Genomic DNA, 12,994 nt, shown 5'->3' on the forward strand with positions numbered 1-12,994 from the left:
GTGGCGTGGCGTCTGATCTCAATTATGAGAATTGACACAGCTGAGTGGCTCGAGCTTCTTCAGAGCCAATGACAGACAGGATGATAGGAATCTGGCCGCGATCGACTGCGGAGACAGGTGTTTACACAGTTATTATGGTTAATGGCCGCTGTCTACAACATGCACCGCCTGATAAGAATTGGGATGATAAGCTGATAGTAATCTACTATAGAGTTATCACTCCTATATTCTCTGACTTTTCCGCTTTTGGGATTGTTCTTTTCAAATTATCGCACTAAAAGCAGCACCCATCACGGTCTCTTTGCTACCTGCAGATTGCCTATAAAGTTCGACAACAGTCTATACTATACACCCTTACCCCTCTACGAAACCTCCAACCTCAGCGCATCATACTGCACATACACCGTCGCCGGCAAAATCGCCGTCTCGGTATCCGTCGCATTGTACGGAAGATGCAAGGTCAAAACGTTATTGCCGACTTTCAGCCAATCCGTCGGGAACTCCATGCGCGAGCGAACCTGATAGCAACTCACAGCCGACCGCACAATGCAGCTGCTTGACTGGTTGAACCCGACCAGAAGGGTCAGGGGCTCCGCCTGGTCGTTGATGTAACTCTCCAAGGCGAGATTGGCATATGGTTCCGACGCATTGTACACGTCTGTGTTGCCGGATGCTGCCTTCGCTCCCGCTAATTGAATGGTCAACGTGGCCTTGGACCGCTCTGCGAGATCGTCCTCACTCAGAGGGAAGTTGATCGTCCAGTCGTGCGTGGTATCGTATTCGACGCGCGGATCGTTCGGTGTCGGCCCGAACACTGACCAGTGGACTGTGTTCAGGTCGGTTGCGGGATCGCTGGTGCCGATTGTGTAGTTGATTCCGTCCGGGAAGTCTGATTGCCAGTCATATGCGCCCCAGTAGATCAGGTACTCTGGAGGGTGAAGCGGGTGAGTGGGGTCCTTCGCAACGCCGTGTCGAAACTCCCCGGAAGACTTGTCGGGTGTTCCTAGTCGCCAGATCTCAGTGCCTGCGGACTCTGCTTCCCAGGTTTCTTGAATAGTGGTTTTCTTGCCGGCCTTCACTTGTACACCGTCGCGTACGAAGTCGCCGAAGATCCCGTCGGCGTATACAGTGAGTCGGTAGGGTCCCTCTTTGACGTGGTCCACGTTAAAATGCCCGGAGTCGTCGATCTCAGCCCAGTACTGGTATGAGGATGAGTTCACCGAGTTGTCCTGGAAATACTGGCCGTCCACGGTCAGGACTGCGATAGGTCTAGTGGCACCTTTGGGAAGCTTGATCTTCCCTTGAACGCTGCCGCGTTGACTGGAGGGGGCGTACCCGACGACGTGTTTGGCGATGGAGTCGTAGAAGTCGACGTTCCAGTTGGGATCTGCTAGGGATTCTGCATCAGATTTCAGCTCCTTTAGGGACGCAGTGGAGCCCTTTCCGCCGTTGAAGTGATAGTACTGAGGGCCGAAGGTGCGATCGAAGCCGTAGGTGATGTTGGGAGTTCCTTCGCCGTGGTGGTTGGACACGAGGTAGTTGTAGACGATGCCGTCGACCGTGAGATCCGAGTGCAGGGGGCCCTATGCAGGTTGTCAGTATATTCCTCTCCCAGCTGAAAGAACGTAGTGACATACACCGTAGTAAGTATCCTAAACAAAACACAGGTTGCCTCATTAGCCACGACTCCAATAAACATTCCAGGATACAAAATACCTTAGTATTCATAACCAACCAAGCCCCAAAAGTACTCCCATTCGAGGTACTCCCATCAGCATACATGCCATGAACGGAATTATCCCTCCACGCTAGTAAAAACCACAAGTCAGCCACATCCCCCCAAAAACCACATCCATAAAAAACGGATAACACACCATTCGAAAACGTATACTTAGTAAAATAATCCGCAAACTGAACATAATACGCATCACTAGGAGTATTATTAAACGTCCAGGTAGCATCCTGCACGACCACCTCCTCCTCGACAGCCTTGGTACTAGGCAACGGCGCAGTCTGCACCTCACTAGACGTCAAATGCGTCCAAAGCTCCGTGTTTGGCCGAAACAGCGTGCGAAACTCCTGCAGGTTGCGCAAGTATGGCGTCGTCTCGTTGTAATACGCTAATCGGCTGAAGGTGTGTAGGCCTGTTTCGCCGTCGCGCAGGAACCAGTATTGCTGGAAGTGTTGGCCTGTCGGCGGGTAGGTCTCGTCCATGAGGACACCGGCATAGTGGGTTCCGGATTTGTCGACGCCTGTGAGAAGTTGGAGCGTTGGGGAGGTCGAGCCTGGGGTGTAGAAGCCTGAGGGGATGCAGTAGCAGTCGAGGTAGGGGCCGACGCCGGTGTCGCCGGATTGGGGTCCCAGGAGGTCTTGGTTGTCGAGGTAGAGGTCGGTGATTCGGCCTTGGGATTTGGAGAAGTTGGCGGTGAGGCGGTTGTTGGTTAGGGTTATGGTGGTGTTGGTTTGGGTGGTGTGGAGGGTTGCGGTGGTGAGGGTGAGGAGGAGGGAGGTTGGGATGAGGGGGTGGAGGAGGCGCATTGTGGTGGTGGTGGTGCTGCTGCTGCTGTCTGGAGGAGATGGATATGCACCCTGTAGGTGGGATTGGAGGGTTCTGTGGAGAAGACTAGATTGTATGCCATCTTATAGTTTTTGTGGTGGTGAGAGTGCTGAGGTGCGGATTGCATTACCCCGAATGAGGAGATTGACAACATGTTGTTGTGCAGGGCCAAGAAGTGTGTGGGATGCATGACAGGAAGAAATTAGTGACATGAGGGTGTTTAAGTGCCCGTCAATGGCTGCAGAGGCTGTCGCTTAGAATCTGGGGTAAATCGCGGGGATTTAGCAGCCAAGCGAGACGGAGAAATTGTTGCCAGTCATTCACCGGAGAAATAGCTCGGCCAGTATTGCCCCGATGATTTCTCTAGCTTTGATCCCCTCATAGACTGTCTTTGTGGGTAAGCTATCATGAGTTACAACTAAGGCACTTGCATCGAGGGTTCCGTTCTGCTGTGAGCAGAGCACTATATCAGTAATGTTTCTGCCATGCATCCACATCTATCCTGGGTAGCCGGGTTTGGCACCAAAGACATGTCCTTGCGGAAAGCACACTCCCCAAGGAGATCCCTACGACCAAAGTCAATGGCGATGGTAAGTGCCGTGTTCACTGCCGGATAGTCCATCAAAGTGTTATCAGTCGCGTCAGTCTTCATTGAAAGTTCTCCTTGAACCCCTGGACTCAATACAGAACTAACCACACGTCCATACAGTACATGATCAATCCAGCCAAGACGACATCCGAAATTCAGAGCCATTTCCGTGAATCTAGCCGATAGAACTTCCGACACGCAAAGTTAGATCTGGAGCCAGTCAAATGCGGGGATCCATCCGTACCCCGGATCAAGACCCCCTGAACCCCGGTACATACTAGCATTTAGCTTCCCCCAGACTCGCGACAGCACCAGGGTCTTATAAAGTTGGGCGAAGATCAACGGACCCGCATCCGACGCCCGTCACCGAACATTCCGTCGGATGCCATCCCGGTCAATGTTGGCTTGGGTCTGCAGTGTATAACCTCGGGTAGCAGGTTGTTGGACACTATTGAGCTCAGAATTCGGAATCAATTCCTCTCATCAGTGGTCTATTGGTGATGATCCCCATGATATACCTCCTTGGCATCCAGCTGCCCAAGGACCGTGCACTCTGTTGATATGGCGTTCAGCTTGGCTCAGCTCCAGTCCCGTGGTCATGGCCTGCAAGGGGACCGGAACGCACACCGCGGTGCAGGGCTGCCCGAAATATAAAGTAGGCTGAAGACTAGTATCTTTGCATAGAGCTGTTGGTAGTGTTAGTCCTCACCAACACCGCTGCCTTTGGCCTTAATCTCTTTTACCACCCATACCTCGACGCCTCGATCTGCGCCCAGCATACTCTTCTCTGCAGCCATGACAGAAGAAGTATCCATGGGCACCGACATGGCCCGCTCTGACACACTGAAGAAGAACGGCCATGAAGAGGTCTATCTTGAGAATGTATCCTCCACGCCACCTGACCAGCAGCCCAATGGGAGCTCTTGGACAGATACCTCTCCCACCAATCCTCAGAATTGGCCTGTCTGGAAGAAGAATGCCCAAATCCTGATGGTGGCCTTTCATTCGATGGCTGCAACCTTCATGGCGGCCGGCATTATACCGGCCTACGACATTATGGCTGAAAGGTACAACGTAACCGTGCCACAAGCCAGTTATCTCACCTCTGTCCAGGTCCGTGATATCTTCACTTCTTCCTCCCTTGACAGAGTCCATTCCTTCCCCATTTATATTGAAAGGATCGCCCGACTCACCTCAATCATCCATACAGATCTTGCTCTTAGGAATTTGTCCCCTTTTCTGGAGACCTATTACCTCTACCTACGGACGATACCATGTTTTCCTGTTTTCGGTCCTTGGAAGTATGGTTTGCAATATCGGCGGAGCTCGTTGTACTACCTACGGGACGCAAATGGCCACTCGAGTGCTGACTGCAGTCCTCATTTCTCCTCCTATTGGGATAGGCAGCGGTGTGATCACGGAGCTGTGTGAGCCGGAGAAGCGAGCGCAGAAACTTGGATGGTGGACACTTATGTTGACCCTTGGAACTCCAGGTGGGCCATTCATCATGGGCTTTGTCACAAAGCGCATTGGTTTTGAGTGGATATATTGGATATTCGCCATGATGAACTTCGGGCAGTTCATCGCTTACCTGCTCTTGGGTGAAGAAACGCTATACATTCCGACCGACGGTGGTCCTTCTGAAGCAGCGGTGGCGAGATCTCGCTTCGTTCAGGAGTTTATCCCTCGCCGGATCAACCCTCGTCCCCTTAAGATTCGCGAATTCATCGAGCCACTTCTTTTTACGAGGCTGCCTAGGGTGCTGATTCCTGCATGCGCTCATTCTATAGTGTTTTGCTATGGAAACATTGCTCTGATTGTTGAAATGCCAATCGTTTTCGGTGAGAAGTTTGACTTCGATTCGCAGCAAATCGGTCTGCAGTTCATTGCTATCTTTATCGGGTGTGTCCTCGGCGAGCAGTTGAGTGGTCCTATGTCAGACCGATTTCTGCAAGTCATGCATAAAAGAAGAGGATATCACCGCCCCGCAGACCGGCTATGGCTCTCATACATTGGATTTGCCACTGTCATTGCTGGCCTTCTCGTATGGGGCTTCCAGCTACAGAAGGCTACCAGCTGGAACGTGACCCCGTGTGTGGGTGCAGCAATCGCCAGTTTTGGGAACCAAATCATAACTACAATTCTGATTTCGTTCGCCATCGACAGCTATAAGGAAGCATCGACCAGTATCGGCGTGTGCATCAATGTCTTTCGACATGTGTATGGTTTTGTAAGTCAAAGAGCACCAAGCGTTAGTAGTTCTTTGCTAATGGTTTCAGATCGGTCCTTTCTATTTCCCTGACATGTTCGAGACTTTGGGTCTGGGCGGTGCAGCTGGTGTCATGTGTGCAATCATCGGAGTCTGCGCACTTCCCTCAATCATCGCCATACATTTCGTGGCTACGCGCGCAGACCAGAAGATGCAAGATGATGTTACTGACTGATATGGTCATGGCATGGAATAATCTATACTATAGAGTTAGTGATGTACAACTTTAAACAGCAAAATCGAACACCTATGTTTTGGATGACTTACAGGCCTGGATATGTCGTAAATTTGGTTAAAAAAAAAAGGACATTACGTTCTTCCACAGCTGCCTTGCTTAGACCGATGCCATGGTGTAATTAGCCGGTTAGCTCGAAATAACTCGCAAAATCCACCCTCGTGTAGCAGACCGAGAAACAAAGTTTGTTCTGCAAATTGCGTATGTAGAAAATAATTCACCATCAGGAAGCCCGCTCAGAAGAGGTTGCTGGGAACACTGTTCAACCATGACATATCTTGAAAGTCTGGGAAGTCAAGGCTATCCAACAGTATTGAATTGACACCCTCCCCTAAAGAGAGATCGCCGAGACCATTAAACGCAGGGTTCGTGGAGAAAGCGCTCGTTTGGTGGTCATGAAGTGGAGGCCCTTCGGATACTACCCGTTCGTAGAGAATTTCGAGAGCTGCAACACACCGCCGGGCGGACGTGCTGTGGCTATGATATCTTTGCAATACCTCCAAAGCGTTTTCCCACGACTGCGTGATTGCAGCTTCAGTCACCTCTTCTAATATAGCAGGACAGAGACGACCGGCTATGAGGACGGTGGCAGCGGTGTAAACGTCTGTACATCATGAGCTTCGCTGACAGTTATTCACCAGGACTAGACTACTCACACAGTATGTTGTACCACCAAGCAGGAAGAGGGCCTGAACTTCCATCGGCGGGCATATTACTGTGTATTAGCCCGATAACCTCTTGCGCGACCTTGACGCAAATGGTCGAGCATTGCAATGCAACTCGCTGAGGAAAAGAGTCTTGCAGGGAAATCATCGGATCCGCAATCCCGATCTCACGTGAAGTACAGTATCTGGACAGGATGGGTCTGAAGAGAAGCATCCTTACGTGAAGGAATCTTACAAGAGGGTTAGTTTGGCAATTGACCATTTTGGCAATTGACCGTTTAACACATACTAGGCAACATACCTTGCACGCAATACAACACTTTGGTGGTAGAAAACTGTATATCCGCCCCCTAGATGAGATTCACCTCGCAAGTGTGATGGTAGGCTTCGGGACCACTTCGTAAGTGCCCGGTCGAGTTCGAATATCGTCCGCTCTCCCTGATTTGCTTCTTTATTGAAGTAATAGTCATAAATGTTTTCTGGGCTTTCATCGGTTGTCGGACTGTACAGACTCAACAAGATGTCGTTCAGGATTTCATAAAGCTCAAGAGACTTTGCATAGAATGCCATGACTGATGGTCGGTCTGCTGGCTGAGTCACCTCGGACCCAGACACTGCAGGGATATACTCCTCATCCACCGTAGCCGGGAGAGGGACCGATCCGCATGACGCCTTGGAGATCATGGCAGGGCGCCCAAATGTCATTGATATAACTCTACACGATGTCAATATTGGAACAGAACGACTGATTGGATTGAGGTCACGTACCGATCCATCAGGACACATCCGTGCCATATTTTGCGAGCCAGCTGTTGCTCCTGGGGATTATGTAGACGAGCGATCGTCTGGGGAAGGTGCAAGCCAAGGCCTTGGGCATTGCGGATAGCCAGCCCGGTGACAATCCAGCACTGATGGGCGGAGTCGGTGCTTTGCAAATACTGAGCCATTAGAAGCAGACATTGAATCAGAGCAGCGGAGCCTGTGTTCCAGAGGTTGAATTGAAGAAGATCTTTTGCACGAGTAAAAAATGCATCTGCAGAAGCCTCTCGCTCCTCTGGTGGGATAAAGTCAGCCAGTTGACAGGCCAGTGCAAAAATGACATTGACGGTACACATAAGCATGTTTTCATCAGATTGAAGAGCCTCCCCAGTCCAAATCATCTCATACTCTCTTCTCAACTGAAGGCTGTCAACGAGTGGATATAGTGGGAAAGCAAACTCCCAGTAAACCCCCATGAGGCTATCTGCCGTCTTTCGTGGAGGGAGGACATAGTTGGGGACTGTGGATAACCGTGGCTTCTTCGTGGCCATCAAACTGGGAGGGGGACCGACCCCAAGAATCGAATCCGAAGTGTGGCGGTTCGGCGAGGATACCTTCTTATCTATGGCAGTTTTGATTTGACGGATAAAGCTGGCAGCACTAGAGCTACCAAAAAAGCCCTGTGTGGGACGTTCATCCTCCACGGCACCCATCATGGCATTGACACTGTCCGTTGGGTCTTTCAGTCGAAGCGACTGATCCAGCGAGGCTGGTGATTGATAGGTAGTGTGCCTGGTGACAAGATGGGGATTCCCTTTGGGTGAACATTGTGAGGTGCTTCGCGCCGGAGAAAGATGGTCCGCATTCGTCGTAGTTGTAGAAATAATGCTCCTAGGTCGGTTTTGGCGAACGGGCACCTCCAAAGAGGGCGAGGCATGATGCTGCAAAGTGTGAGTGTGACCTGAACATACTACTACTCTCACAGGCGGTATATTCTGGGATGCTGGAAGGCAACGGAGCAAGGAGTAGCTTACCTGCAACTGGTCCGAGCCATCATAAGATTGCGCAAGCCCTCCTTCTCCACTGTCATAGAAGGAACGAGGACTCTCTAGATGCTTGATCCGGCTTTCCAGACTTTCGATGTAACTGCCATTATGAATTGAGCGTTAGTTCGAGTGGACAAATCGGGAAGGAGCCCGTTAGTGCCTGAGGCAGCCAGAAGGGCACTCACTTGCGAACTGCTCGCTTTTTCTCCAATTCCCCCGTGTAAACACATTGGCTTCCCTGGTCCACTCGTTTTGCGCACGGCCCACAGACTGGGCACTCAGAGATTAGCGACGTAACTTGGGTCTCTCGGAAGAGTCACACAAGTGAGGCAATACGCACCGGGTTGTCTCCCGTCACAGCGGACCTTCCGAGCACGGCATTCGTCGCAAGCAATTGCGACTTTGCGACGTTTATTGGGGCGACCAGAGCTGTCGGAATGACGAACATGAGAGTCTTGCACGCTAGACATGGTGGGGAGGGATCTGGGGTGTCATGCGATCCTGGACAGAAGACCCCGGAGATACAGCAAGTAGTTGGGGCGATGCAGAAGGAAGAAAATCCGGGGTCGTGGGGAACGGGATCTCTTCCGGTGGAGGCCGGATGACTAAATTGACATGAGCCAGCCACGGATTACTGAACTCGTATTGAGGGAAGGAAACTAATTTCCTGCTGTATTGAATTTCCAACATGTCGAGGTTCACGCAATGTGCACATCATGTTCGTCGTACTTGCGTAAGTTGATTGCAGTGGACTGACTGACTATAGGCGGGCTTTGTTGGCCCGGAATGGCTCCCGAAGTGTCCCAGCAAGTATATTGCACAGAGTGATGAAGGAAAACTTGAAACATTGAATCAAGAGCTCCATAATGCCAGCCAGACTAGCAAAAGAAAGACCTGTCAATATAAAAGTCTATCAAAGAAGCATGAGAGCAAAAAAGTCATGTGAGTAAAAACCAAAACAAATGACCGATCCCGGGATCGAACCGGGGACCTTCTGTGAGCTTCAATTATGTAAGACAGACGCCCTAAAACCACTAGGCCAATCGGTCAGATGATAAATATTTTATACTCTCCAAGGGCATGTCCTGCTCAAACTCTGCGCAACTCGAGCCCTGCTTCCTAGTATTGAAGCTCTTGGGCAAATATCAAAAGCCCAGCCTAGTAATTCAACACGGAAGCTCAAAACCATATCAACAAAGCGAGGTATGTCGAGTCCTAAGCTTCGATCAACTCAAGGTTATATAGAATAAACGGACTCCCTAGTGACCGAAAATTTTCTGTACACAACAACTGCCTAAGAAAGAGCCAATGATAAAGAGTAACCAACTCCAAAACATTCAAATACTATGACGCGCAAACATCAACAAATCATCTTTTGACCTCAATAATACCACCCAAATGTACATTATCCAGCATTAGCTGAGATACTCTCCCCGGAATGTCCGCGCAGCGAAGAGTGACATTTACATCAAGCGCCCAATGGCAATGCATGGGAGGCTGATGAGGTTATTGCTCTGTGTCAAGGTGATTGTCAGTATCTTTCATCTGACCTGGTTAGGAATCCAGGTCACTCACGCCTTCAGAGCAGCAGGCAACGCTCCGAGCTCCTTCTTCATTGCCGCCTGTTATTGGATAAATTGATCAGCTTCTATACCTCGCAAACACTCCAAGGAGATCAACTTACAAGGACCACAGTTGTTTCCACCTTGCAATTCGCCGGGTACACCCTCGCCCAATCCGGCCCGGAAGCGACTCTCATCTTGGCGGGACAGCCCATGCTCGGGACTGAAACCCTGGCAGCACTTTACATTGTTCGTTCCACAGGTATTCTGAGCATGAGAGCTGCTGAGCCCTGATTCTGAGTGGTCGTTGTGGCTGATCCACTGGTAGCCTCGAGGGACAGCACCGGCCATAGCGGTGGCCGCGACGAGGGTGGCAACTGCGAAGAACTTCATGATGATTGCTGGTTGGATAGAGGGAAAGAAGAGTAGTAGATTGCTTGAGTGATGTGTGAGAGAGACAAGAGAAAAGCTCGGATTGTGTTGTTGATGGGTTGAAAAGATGGCCGCGAGATGCCTTTTTATAGTTGTTGGACTGCACCTGGATGCACTTTGGTCTTTATGCAATATTACGGCCATCCGAAAACCTCTGCGATGATGAAGCTTTCAACCGCCGATTTGGATTCAACGCACTCTTGTCTAGAAATCAGACTAACTCCTTGCATGAGGATAGTCTTGGTGGTGGCAGTGCGCATTCTACAGCGCTGAAGGTCTCTCGGAAGAGAGATCATCAAAGACTATTCAAGTGATATCCAGAATATGTGTAGCGAAGCCCTCGCCAACGTAGTTACTACTGCATGAATCGCTTATGCAACCTCTGCATACATTTCGGAATTAGTGAGCTGGGTTCGGGCAAATCCCCACAGAGATGCATGATATTCAGGGGATATATATGACATATCACTTGCAGCAGATGTTGTTCCGAACCTCATGCGATAGTGGTATCCGGAAGACATATGAGTTCGTGACATCTCATGTGTGACCCACCGGATGAGTCTGATATCACAGAAAATCACCCAAAAAGACTGTCTGGAAGGCAAAATCGAGTCAATTGTTCAGAAATGCGCCCTCGGATCAATAACAAATTATCCTAGCTATTTTCCGGGATATCTGCGATCAAAAGCATGCTCGTCAGATCAATACATCAGTGTTCGTGGCAGATCATTGAGTCGAATATCTATTTCTAGCACCTGCCCGGTAGCACCACGAAGAGAGAGAGAATCAAGACAAACTTTCCTGAATTGTTTGGGAAGTATCATATTCGATTTAAAAGAAGCAAGTTAAAGCTTTAGAACAGGGGTTCCATTCAAGAATAGTGCTCAGTTGTGGGTCCGCAAGTCAGTCCCAAGATAGTCCGCAACATGGAGAAAGATGTTTGTCTCAACAGCAAGCACTGACCACCTGGTGACTATCATTTCCTCAACAATGCAGATAGATCTTTGAGATCGACTAACTAGCACTTTGGGTGCATCAACAAAGCCAGCAGACTGCATACATCATCTCCACTTTGCCGACTAGCGACACTATACGGAGTACACAATTAGCAGTGCACAGGAGCTATACGCAGCTAAAGTCACTGGTTCCGGCGGCACTCCTTAGTTGAGTAGGCATCCATGTAACTAGCTGCCTGGTTTCCGGCTCGGGTGGTCTGCTGGCTGTGATGGTTGTCTGTGCTAGCGATGCCTATGGTCACATTATCTAGGGTTGCGTAGTACTCCGGGGAGACGGACGCTCACATCTCAACGGACCAATTCCAGTCATACTACGACGGTGATGTCTGTCGGTTGCCGTCGGAGACTGTAACATCAGGTATGTCATTTTTAAATATATCGTTGGATAACCAATGGAAACATGCAAGTACCACATCTAATAGAATAAGCAACTACACTTCGAAATTCTACCTCCGAATCATAACCAAGCATGACCTCAAAACAAGAGTATCCGCAAATATCACGGCCATGAGGGAATACATTGACACGCATTGAATTTATCAAATACATTGTTCACCAGTTGTAGGGTTACAAGTTAATAAGCACGATAGAAATTTTTTAGGTATGCTATACACCATGCATTTGACACCTATGTTGGTGGACCAAGAAGGCTTCACATGCACCGCCGAACCCTACCTAAATATCATAGAACGCAGAACACACAACACACAAGTAGCAGAAGCGTTGTATCGGCCCATCACAGCAAACACACCACTACCTCTCAAAAACCAACGTGCTGCTTCCCAAGTGGATGGTTTCAACCACGGTCATCGATCCCACTGCGGGATAATAATGGTCCCAGCGCATCTTCTTCCTTCAGTTCCGTCTGGCAACGGAGACTTTCTGATCCTTCGCCGCAGATATAAACCCACCACCGACTGACTTTGTCAACATTTCGAAACCTCCATTCCACATCCTTCATCATTGGTTCACTCACTAGTTTTCTCCTATTATCCTCCATTACGCAAACACAGACAAACACACAATGTCCAAACCAACCATCGCCTTCCTCGGCGCCACAGGCGGCTGCATCAACGCCTGCCTCGCCCACACCCTACAGAATGGCTACCACGCCGTCGCACTAGCCCGCACTCCGTCCAAACTTATAGCCCTCCTCCGCACCCAAAACATAAACCAAGAGACTCTGGACTCCCGACTCCGTATAATAACCGGCGATGTGACCGACCCAGAGGCCGTGAAGAACACAATTTTCCTACATCCATCCTCTTCTACTCCAACCCTAGTCTCCCATATCATCTCCGGCATCGGTGCCACTGGGCACCTTCGTGGCTGGGCATTCGAATTCGACCACCCGCATATTTGCGAAGAAGCGACACGGGCGCTGCTCACAGCCCTGCGGGATATCTACAACACATACCCGGAGTCCCTACTCCATTCGAACTTGACAAATCGGCCGCTCCTCACCGTTCTCTCTGGTATGGGCGTCGATCCGAGCCAGAAGCAAATGGATGTACCCTTCCTGTTGCGCCGGGTGTATCATGGGTTGCTGCATGTGCCGCATGCGGATAAGTGGGCGATGGAGGAGATGTTGGCCGAGAGGGAGGCGAGGGAGTTGCTTCGGGGAGTGGTGATTGTCAGGCCGGGGAGTTTGTTGACCGGGGATCATATGCTGGGGTCTGGGTATGGGGTTGAGAAGGTTCGTGTGGGCACGGAGAGGGAGAAGCCTGCAGTGGGATGGACGATTCCGAGGGCGGATGTCGGCGAATGGGTGTTTCGGGAGGTGGTGGTTGGGGGTGGGGAGAGGTGGGTGGATGAGAAGGTGACGTTGACTTGTTGGTAGGGATGCTGTCTGTTTGTTTATGAG

The 12,994-nt window shown here is 50.2% G+C and overlaps 5 protein-coding genes and 1 non-coding gene across 6 annotated transcripts; 2 read left to right on the forward strand and 4 right to left on the reverse strand.

Annotated features, from left to right (window-relative positions):
* Positions 1–362: 362 nt before the first annotated feature.
* Positions 363–2,538, reverse strand: rglB (polysaccharide lyase family 4 protein; the record flags this gene model as incomplete). Its single annotated transcript, XM_025684907.1, has 4 exons — positions 363–1,583; positions 1,638–1,652; positions 1,717–1,808; positions 1,875–2,538. 4 exons carry the CDS (start codon positions 2,536–2,538, stop codon positions 363–365), a joined length of 1,992 nt encoding a protein of 663 aa, XP_025537175.1.
* Positions 2,539–3,941: 1,403 nt separating this feature from the next.
* Positions 3,942–5,590, forward strand: BO79DRAFT_271012 (MFS multidrug transporter; the record flags this gene model as incomplete). Its single annotated transcript, XM_025687327.1, has 3 exons — positions 3,942–4,259; positions 4,357–5,376; positions 5,426–5,590. 3 exons carry the CDS (start codon positions 3,942–3,944, stop codon positions 5,588–5,590), a joined length of 1,503 nt encoding a protein of 500 aa, XP_025537176.1.
* Positions 5,591–5,886: 296 nt separating this feature from the next.
* BO79DRAFT_153862 (transcription factor domain-containing protein) lies at positions 5,887–8,568 on the reverse strand (the record flags this gene model as incomplete). Its single annotated transcript, XM_025678732.1, has 8 exons — positions 5,887–6,224; positions 6,307–6,545; positions 6,617–7,030; positions 7,084–7,813; positions 7,901–8,015; positions 8,109–8,220; positions 8,306–8,390; positions 8,457–8,568. The coding sequence occupies 8 exons, from the start codon at positions 8,566–8,568 to the stop codon at positions 5,887–5,889; spliced, it is 2,145 nt and encodes a 714-aa protein (XP_025537177.1).
* Positions 8,569–9,083: 515 nt separating this feature from the next.
* BO79DRAFT_t179 lies at positions 9,084–9,169 on the reverse strand. The gene has a single exon. It is a non-coding gene; the product is annotated as a tRNA-Val (tRNA).
* Positions 9,170–9,583: 414 nt separating this feature from the next.
* On the reverse strand, positions 9,584–10,075 carry BO79DRAFT_230740 (uncharacterized protein; the record flags this gene model as incomplete). The annotated part of the gene is made up of 3 exons (XM_025684113.1): positions 9,584–9,634; positions 9,696–9,742; positions 9,805–10,075. 3 exons carry the CDS (start codon positions 10,073–10,075, stop codon positions 9,584–9,586), a joined length of 369 nt encoding a protein of 122 aa, XP_025537178.1.
* A 2,079-nt stretch (positions 10,076–12,154) lies between these two features.
* Positions 12,155–12,970, forward strand: BO79DRAFT_153733 (uncharacterized protein; the record flags this gene model as incomplete). The annotated part of the gene is made up of 1 exon (XM_025678725.1): positions 12,155–12,970. The coding sequence occupies one exon, from the start codon at positions 12,155–12,157 to the stop codon at positions 12,968–12,970; it is 816 nt and encodes a 271-aa protein (XP_025537179.1).
* Between the last annotated feature and the right edge of the window lie 24 nt (positions 12,971–12,994).

Source organism: Aspergillus costaricaensis (genome assembly GCF_003184835.1).
Source record: "Aspergillus costaricaensis CBS 115574 unplaced genomic scaffold BO79scaffold_26, whole genome shotgun sequence".
Classification (NCBI taxonomy): domain Eukaryota; kingdom Fungi; phylum Ascomycota; class Eurotiomycetes; order Eurotiales; family Aspergillaceae; genus Aspergillus; species Aspergillus costaricensis.